Here is a 9,620-nt window from a genome sequence, read left to right on the forward strand (position 1 = left end):
TGGAGACGACAAAGATGAAATCTTGAAGAATGGAAGTGGGTTGTTTTGATTTCTGGGAAATGGGTTTTGATGAAGAAGATGAATGTAGGGATTCTGCAGTACTACTTCAAGTGAAAGGTCGATGCCTTAGGAGGAAGACGACGATGCATGAGAATGTGTGTGTGTGGACTGCTCTGCTTGTACTTGCTTATATAATAAGAAGATGAGGGTATTTTGAGGATTTTATATTCCAATTTGGGGTTGAAATTATAGATAAGTTTTACTTTTTGCCCCTAGATTTTTTTAATTAGCAGAATCATCAACATTCTGTTAGTTCGTTTTCGGTTATTTGCCATCTCAACATTGTCTGGGGAGGCAAGGCATTGTTAGTCCTGTTGTGAGTACCTCGTATAAATATTTCGAAAGGAATATAAGCGTACAAACAAAATACGTATTTGAGACCCAATTCCAGGAACAAGACCAACCAACTAACCTATTGAAATCATTCTTCAAGACTAGAGAGACCAAAGTTTAAAATAAATTTTGTAAACAATACGACGTGATTGTTGATAACTAAAGTAAATAAAACTAAGTACTACAACTTAGACCAAAGACGACATTTTATTTCACAAGCTCACTTATGAGCAGAATGGCATGAGAGAAGATACAAGTAGATATGTCATGAATTGTCGACGATTTTGCTGACTAGCCGAACAACAACGATTTCCATGATTAGAAGAAGTTCTTCTCCTTTAAGCCTTCAACGGCGTCATAAAATTAAATTAGCGTATGTTGTGTACAAACCTTTGATTTTTCACAGAAAGCTGGATCTGAAAACCAAGAGTCATCAACTACTGCATCAGCAGAAAGAGGTTTCCCAGTAAATACAATTGATACGATGGAGGATGTTAGAACCAGTGGACACCTAGAAATGCAGTTTGTGTACTTAAAACTTTAGGTGGAGTTCCTGTTAGGTTATTAGTTGATACAAGGAAAAACTTCGAGTTGCAAAGTATCCCTACGGAGCTCGGAATTCCACCCTTGACATTTTTGAACAAAAGATAAAAATAGGTAAGAGCTGTCATGTTGCCAAAGGAAGAAGTGCCATGTATTCTATTGGAAGCTAGATCAATAACTTCCAAATTTTGCCATCTCTCTCTGAAAAGGAAGCAGTGCCAAGGAGCAGACAACCTTAGACACCAAGTCAATGCCGCCACGCCGGCCACAAAGAAACTTCAAAGTGCCATCACATTGACGACCTTGGACACCAGTTTATACAAAATCTAATGCAAAAGATGGAAACAAAAAATGTGTATGGGAGTGTTTGTTTCTGCATATATTTATAAATGGACTACTAGGTTATGTGGGAAAGTTCCAAATTTAAATTAATTTCCCAACAGACCTGTTACATTAGAGTTTAACAAACATGTTAATTTTTTTTTCACCAACATTTGTTAATGTGCAAATAAGTTGTCGAAGTCAGCCCAGGCCAAACGTTGGGCGTACTTGGATTGCTTTGAGTGCCTTTATTGTCTTCCAACTCAGAGCGGTTGTGTTGGGATTCTACTTAGACATTTTCGACTTGGGATTTCAGAATGTTCAGGATCCAATACAAATTTCAAACTTCATATTTCACAGTAATTAAAACGCAATTGAAACAAATTCCAAAGTACAATTAAAATTCCCAGAAAGAAGTCTCATACAAGAGTTTTGTGAAACACCAATTATTTTCTGTAACAAATTTTTACGTAGTTGATAAAATGGGATTTGATGTTACAACGATAAGTCCCACTTGATCCATGGCGAGAAGTTTTTCTCCTTCAAACTTTCCACGGTATCCTTCAAAGTCACCTCAAGAGGATGGTTTGTCATCTGCACATCTGTGAAGAACACAGAGACGTTAAACTTTCAAATCTGAAGTCCAAATTATCTGTCACACAAATTAGCAACTACGAAGAATATGCAAATCACTCACTGTACTTCAGACCATTTCACTTTCAGTTTGTACATCACTCACAGTACTTCAGACCAAAAAAAAATACTGAAAACAGAAAAGAATAGGCCAAACGGGTAGGGATTCTTTATGAAATACTTAAGTTTCTCAAGGGCTAGGACGATATAGGCTTGATAAAGATATTGTTCTATATTAATAGGATCTCAGGCATGCCAGTTGTAACCCAAATATCCTTAGACACGAATACTACAAATAATATGCAAGACAGAATTGCCGAGGGTTCAATTGGCAATTTAGCTAGGCCAACCTTAGTATTCATAACCGCAAAAAAGAAGGCAACTACTCGATTCCTCCAATTGCAAATAGCGTCGTACTTACCTGCCAATCACAATTTCAATATTTCATGTGTGCAGAAATTGTTCTTTTTGTTTTTGTAACGAGTTATTTCTGCATACATTTCAAATTGTGATCTACAAGACCAAGGGATGACTTCTTCCGGGGAAAGAGCCAAGAAGTGTCCAAAAAAGAGAATACAAATTTGACACGAACTGTTTCAACTCTATCATTTATGCATAAAGTTGTGGCTAATAAGCTTGATCGCTAAAAGCTAGCAAGAATGTCAAAAACAGTTCAAGGCCTTCCCTTAACTGGCAATTGAACTTCAGATGAAGACCTACACAGAAAGATCCTAAATTTCTTTCGCTGAACGAAACAATATACAAAACAAAGAACTATCAATCCAACATCAAATGATCTTTAATTCTTTGCTTCTTTACAAATGACAAATTCCATATGATGTAATCAGAGTCTAAACACTTTATAGTACATCTCAATTCTCTCTCTTTCCTAAACCATGAAAATAGCATCCAAAAAGTTCACCAATTTTTTCAAAAAGCAAACTCTCTGCAAATTCAATTTCCTGGAAAAAAAATCCTACTAATCACTTTCATTAGGGTCCAACAAGTCACCCAAACCCCAATTTCTTTTCTTCAACCTCTCCTCAACACTCTCCGAATGCCGAAGCATAGTCTCTGCCAGAAAATCCTTGCCCCTGCAGTTGTGGAAAAACGAGTGCTTCAGCAGCGTCTCTGCTGCCGGCCTCTTTGCAGGGTCCTGATCAAGGCAAGGACCCATCATGTCCAGGAAAGCCACAGAGTACTTCTTGTTCTTGAAATCTTTGATGATGTTTTCGCAATCAGAAAACTGGTACCTCTTCTTGACCTTCAGAATCTCAGACTCCAAAAACAGCGACAGGCCAGACATAGGAGAGCCACCGTCAGCCAATTCGAGCGCCGTCATCCCAAATGCCAAGATATCCACCTTGCATCCACCTCCATTGGGCGCCACCCTATAGGCTGTTGCCGAAGTGTAGTTTGTCCCAGTTGAATGATCGGCGCCGTAGAAAGAAGCAGAGACCCCAAAATCGGCGAGCTTAACGGACCCATCAGAGTCGACCAAGATATTTTCGGGCTTGATGTCGCCGTGGACGTGTCCCTGGCCATGGAGATACGACATGGCGTTTAGCGTCTCTTTCAGGACGACAGCAATGCAGGGCTCTGGTAATCCTTGCGGGAAAGCAGAGGAGATTATGGACTGCAGAGAGCCGAAGGCCATGAACGGCATGACCACCCAGAGACGGCGGTCAGCGGTGGTGAAGGAGCAATGGTGGCTGAGAATGTTGCGGTGGAAAAGAGAAAAGGTCTTGGTGCCGCGTAGCTTGCCCTCGAAATCGGCCGTGGATTGATTGAGGTTGACGGACTTGATTGCGACGATTGCAGAGTTCAAGGGAACGCAGATGGCCTTGTAGACGACGGCCTTGCCGCCGAAGCCAATTTTTTGGAGGTTTTTATACGCGGCCGAGTCCAACGGGAATTGAACCTTTTGTGGGTTATCATGGTGGGAGGAGGAAGACGAAGAAGTCGCCATTGGAGACGACAAAGATGAAATCTTGAAGAATGGAAGTGGGTTGTTTTGATTTCTGGGAAATGGGTTTTGATGGAGAAGATGAATGTAGGGATTCTGCAGTACTAATTCTAGTGAAAGGTTGATGCTTTGGGAGGAAGACGACGATGCATGAGAATGTGTGTGTGTACTGCTCTGCTTGTATTTACTTATTTAATAAGAAATGGTAAGAAGATGAGGGTTTTTTGGGGATTTTTCATTCCAAATGGGGGATAAAATTATAGATAAGTTTTAATTTTTGCCACTAGATTTTTTTAATTAGCAGAATCACCAACATTCAGTTATGAGGCGGTTTTGGTAATTAGGATTGGATGAGGTTGGTTAAGATAAAATACAGTTAGTTCGTTTTCTGTTATTTGCCATCTCGGCAATTTCTTGGGGGGCAAGGCATTGTTAGTCCTGTTGTGAGTACCTCGTATAAATATTTCGAAAAGAACATAAGCACACGAACAAAATACGTATTTGAGACCCGTAAATTCATGAACAAGACCGACTTACTAACCTATAAAATCATTCTTCAAGATGAAAATTAAAAGTCAAGTAAGCCTTAAAAATAAAATAAAAAATCCTTTTTTTTTTTTTTTTTTTCTTTTGCTAATGTTAACCAGACCAAATTTGTAAACAATATGACGTGATCGTTGATAATTGAACTAAATAAACCAAAATACTAGAACTTCCCTTGGATCGAAGACGACATTTTATTCCACAAGCTCACTTATGATTATGAGCAGATTGGCATGAGAGAATATACAAACTGAGTGCAACAAAATTCATAAGCTGGCCCAACCATTCCATCAACTTTCCAGATAATTGATTGTTCCCCAAATGAAGAAGAGAAGGTGTATAAATTAAACAAAGCACTGTAAGGACTCAAGCAAGCTACCCGAGTTTGGTACGGTGAGATTGACTCTTACTTCAGCAGTAGTGGATTCAACAAAAGTCCTAGTGAAGCTGCACTCTACACAAAGTTTCCATCCTTCCAAGGATAATTTTCTTAGAAGGGGCCAATCTCAATTTTCTTGGAAGGCCCCAATCTCAAAGTTTCCGTCATATCGAGCTAAAAATACGGGTAAAGGGTTAAGATGTGTGGTTTTCCGCGAGAACGATGATCAGTTGGGAAGATGCATCAACTGGTAAGCAATTTGAATATTTAGCCAGGACCAGCTCTGTGCCATCGCCGGAAGTTCATAAGAATTGACAGTTGTGCGTTCGTACGAAGGCATGTCACATAGGCACTTGTCGCCTAACGTCTGCAACCGAGGACACATTGAAGAACGACAATAATGGGGAAAGAAATCTTAATTTGCAAGATATATCAAGAGTGCCTTAATTAGGATTTCTTTGAAGACAGTAAAGACAATTTCAACTTGAACTATTGCATTTACTGTTACTGTGCAACATTATTAATTACACATGAGCCTGCATCAAAGATCTTAAGCAACTCCTGAGCATTTTCGTAGACAATTCTGAGGCTCTCTGCAGATTACATTTAAAATATTTAACAGGAAAAATATGTTGTCCAGCATCTCTTTGGAATATTTAAGCATAAAACAAACTTAATTTCCCACTTATTCGATCGCCTCGTGCACTAAATTAACAAATTGCTGCACGTTGCAGAATTCAAAACTTGAGGAAGCCCTTCTCCTTGAGGCTTTCAACAGTGTCCTTGAGACTCGTTTCCAGAGGAAGGAAAGTGATTCCCAAACCTTTTGCTTTCTCCATGGACACTTGAAACTTTGAGTCCGAAGGATTGCCAAGCTCAGGAAGGCTCAATGTGGGGTAAAGCTCTCGTAAAATCTTAAAGAGTATCGGTACGGTCAGCAACGTGGGCAACTAAAGAATATCTGCCGCTCACTGAAGGAACTTCAAATGTTGAATATGAGCAGAGGCAACATCTCTAACGTCCACAAATGTGTAGTTTACAAATGGTATTTCAATTCCTGAGCACAAAAGAGAAACATAACAGAATCAACTGCTTGCATCACAAGGAATAGTGTTCTAACAATAGGGGGTGAATTGTACCACTCATTATATTCAGAAGAAACTCGACGGAGACATTAAGAGTTGGCTGTAAGGGTGGACCAATCACAAACCCTGGACGTATCGATACCAAGTCAATCCCATTCCCTTTGGCAAATTTACAGGCGGCCTCCTCAGCTAAAATTTTTGAGAGAGGATACCAGTGCTGAACAAATGAAGAAGTTCTTATGAGTTTGTAGTTCATCATCATGTACTGCTTTGTCTTGTGTGAAGCTTACATCTATGTCCAAATTGTTCAATAGTATGGGAACGCACGTACCTTTGTCTTCTTGCAAAAAAGTGGATCCGAATAGCATGTTTCGTCCAAAACCACATCAGACGTCAGAGGTTTTCCACTCATCCTTACTGAAGCCATAGAAGAAGTTAAAACCGCTCTCTTGACAGCGGGGAATTTTGCGCATGATTTTAGAACATTAAGTGTTCCTTTAACTGCAGGCTCAATTATTTCGGCCTAAAATATAGAGAACAGAAATATATCATTCTGGTTTCTACACCATTTGTCTTGAACGTAGGTTGATTTTCTATGCTTTTGTGGGCGCGCACACACACGCTAGAATATTTGATGCATGGATGAAGTGAAGGGACAGACCTGTGGGTCAGTGGCTGAAATTTGTGCAGGCGATGCTGTATGAAAAACACCTACACATCCATCAACTACGGTGTCAAATGATCCTTCTTCTAATAAATCCGCTTTGAACAAATGAAGCCTCTCCTTTGCTCCATCTAATGAGAGCAATGTTGTGCCTTGGCCCGTTCGTTAGTACGGAACCGAGATTCAGATTACAACCTCACCAAAAATCACACACAGTTGAACAAAATAAAATACAAGAAATAAAGACACAGAGAAATTTACGAGGTTCGGCAAAAAACTGCCTACGTCCCCGGAGAGATATTGCTCTTCACTATGAGAATAACAGTACAAGTATACATGAGTTAAATCGACATAACCCAATCCCATATCCCTTATACACCCACTCACAGAATTTTCCCAAGAGCCTCACTCTACCCCAAGAGTTCTTTCACTAGAATACTTTCACTCTAGCTCTCTTTTTTCTCTCACCCTTACCCATGGTAGAGCCAAATGCTCTCACCATCTCTTTGGATGCTTTTCATCTCTTCATCCCTACCCATAAGGCATAACACATGCCTTAATATAGAATGATCAACATTTCCCATGGGAGAGCCGAATGCTCTCCCCTTGGATGCTTCTTTTTGCTTTCTCATCATGATGCTTCCTCATCATGATGTTCCTTTCATCATTTTCTTATTTCTTTTAACCAACACTTTTCCATTTTTTCCTCCCCAAAACAAGGAAAGGTGTTTCCACCTTCTTTCTTTAGCCGAAAGGTATTTTGGAGGATAGTCCACTTGGCCACAAACTCCAACAATCTCCACCTTGGCCAAGTTCCGAAGTCCATTGGCCTTACGTACCAGCATGCACACTCTGAATCAACCTCGTTGGTCCTGTTCCGATTCAGTCACTGCCAATGCATGTGCAGCTGCTGCAAGCTAAAAATCACCATTTAGCTTCAGACAGGATCTCAACACATCCTCATCTCCTCCAGCAGGTTTTCCTCCTCTTCATTGTCTGCAACCTGGAAACTCGTCAGCGCGCCTATTTCCAGCAACAACCCATCGAGCTAGACAAAATTCCCACACTTCCTACCTCAGGACCTTCTCATCACCTGTGAATCCCATAGCTCCACCTGCTGCAAAACCCCTGCAACACTTGAGACTAAACATCACCAGGAGAAGTGTTGCTTCGAGTACCTAGAGGGCATACTCAAAGTCTTCCACCACAAACTTGCTAACCCGGCCTTGCACCCGTAGCACTGTGGACCCTTGCCTCCGGAACCGGATCCGAACCTGCTGTCTCTCTCAGATCCTCTTTCCAATTTTCTTCCACGATTTCAACCTTGAATAGCTTAAGCAGTCTTGTGCCCACCATCATCCATGGTCTCTTGTGTGTATCATTCCACACCAAAGAAGCTTGCACCTGCTCCAAACTTACTGTTTCTTTCCTTGCAGTAAAGTTTCACAAGGTTCTCGTACAAATCTGAAAGTGAGGTAAGAAGAAAGAGGCATTTGTCTTCTTCCTCAACATCAACTTTCGCAGTTGATCCAAGCATCCCTAAACACGGCTTCCATTTCTTCAGGCTTCCATTACTCTCCTTTACCAAGAGCAAAACCGCCTCTCCCTTTAAACTGCTCAACTGAAAATTCCATGGTGAACAACAAATCTGGACCTCCAACGAACCAAAGCCCCCAACGATGCTCTGATACCAATTGTTGTGCCTTGGCCCGTTCGTTAGTGCGGAACCGAGATTCAGATTACAACCTCACCAAAAATCACACACAGTTGAACAAAATAAAATACAAGAAATAAAGACACAGAGAAATTTACGAGGTTCGGCAAAAAACTGCCTACGTCCCCGGAGAGATATTGCTCTTCACTATGAGAATAACAGTACAAGTATACATGAGTTAAATCGACATAACCCAATCCCATATCCCTTGTACACCCACTCACAAAATTTTCCCAAGAGCCTCACTCTACCCCAAGAGTTCTTTCACTAGAATACTTTCACTCTAGCTTTCTTTTTTCTCTCACCCTTACCCATGGTAGAGCCAAATGCTCTCACCATCTCTTTGGATGCTTTTCATCTCTTCATCCCTTCATCCCTACCCATAAGGCATAACACATGCCTTAATATAGAATGATCAACATTTCCCATGGGAGAGCCGAATGCTCTCCCCTGGGATGCTTCTTTTTGCTTTCTCATCATGATGTTCCTTTCATCATTTTCTTATTTCTTTTAACCAACACTTTTCCATTTTTTCCTCCCCAAAACAAGGAAAGGTGTTTCCACCTTCTTTCTTTAGCCGAAAGGTATTTTGGAGGATAGTCCACTTGGCCACAAACTCCAACAAGCAAGTGTTCTGTTTTCTTTGCATCATCTGTAAACAAAACTAGTGAGTGGAACTAACAATACAGGAAGCAGCAAAAGTGGTTAACGATAACCAACTCACCGTGAGGTTTCAATTGGCACCGGAAAACAAGAACAAGAATAATAAAACAAAAATAATTGGATGCACGGGAGATATCATTGGTACTCAAAATAGTCATCTTGCACGTCAGTGACGCCACCCTAATGATAAAAAAAAAAAAAAAAAAAAAAAGGCGAGGTGTCTGTGCATGATGATTATTTTGGATACCCAACTTTTCTTTTGGTGAACAAACGAAACAATATGCAAAACCCAGAAATTGAAATTATTGAATGAATTGTTTGAAGTTGAACATTACATATGAGCAAGTATTGAAGTACCGACTTCGATCGCGAACAGTGGCTTTGAAGTTATAACCCTTTTGCAGTAAGAGCTTCACCAGCCATGATGCTATGTAGCCAGACGCTTCTGTTACACATACAGTCTTTGTTTTTCCGGTACTCATCTCTCTCTAGGGCTCAGAATTAACAAGCTTACACTACAGTCTACACCACAAACCGCTTTTTATAGCATTCAATAAATGCTATAAAACTAATAAACTAAGAAAGTTTATGAAGACGTATTGTTGTGGCTGTCTGCAGATCAATCTATGAAACTAAGAAAGTATTGACAGAAAATTTATTCTACTTTTTTAATTTTTTTGGGAAAAGTCTGACTAAATTGTTCAAAGGGAGAAAAA

At 40.2% G+C, this 9,620-nt stretch overlaps 1 protein-coding gene and 1 pseudogene across 1 annotated transcript; both read right to left on the reverse strand.

The window, feature by feature from the left end:
- Nucleotides 1–2,869: 2,869 nt before the first annotated feature.
- On the reverse strand, nt 2,870–3,859 carry LOC137733415 (serine/threonine-protein kinase BLUS1-like). The gene has a single exon (XM_068472566.1). It carries the CDS (start codon nt 3,857–3,859, stop codon nt 2,870–2,872), a length of 990 nt encoding a protein of 329 aa, XP_068328667.1.
- Nucleotides 3,860–5,515: 1,656 nt separating this feature from the next.
- Nucleotides 5,516–9,386, reverse strand: LOC137733796 (phenylacetaldehyde reductase-like; annotated as a pseudogene).
- Nucleotides 9,387–9,620: the final 234 nt, after the last annotated feature.

This window comes from Pyrus communis, chromosome 5 (assembly GCF_963583255.1).
Source record: "Pyrus communis chromosome 5, drPyrComm1.1, whole genome shotgun sequence".
NCBI lineage: Eukaryota > Viridiplantae > Streptophyta > Magnoliopsida > Rosales > Rosaceae > Pyrus > Pyrus communis.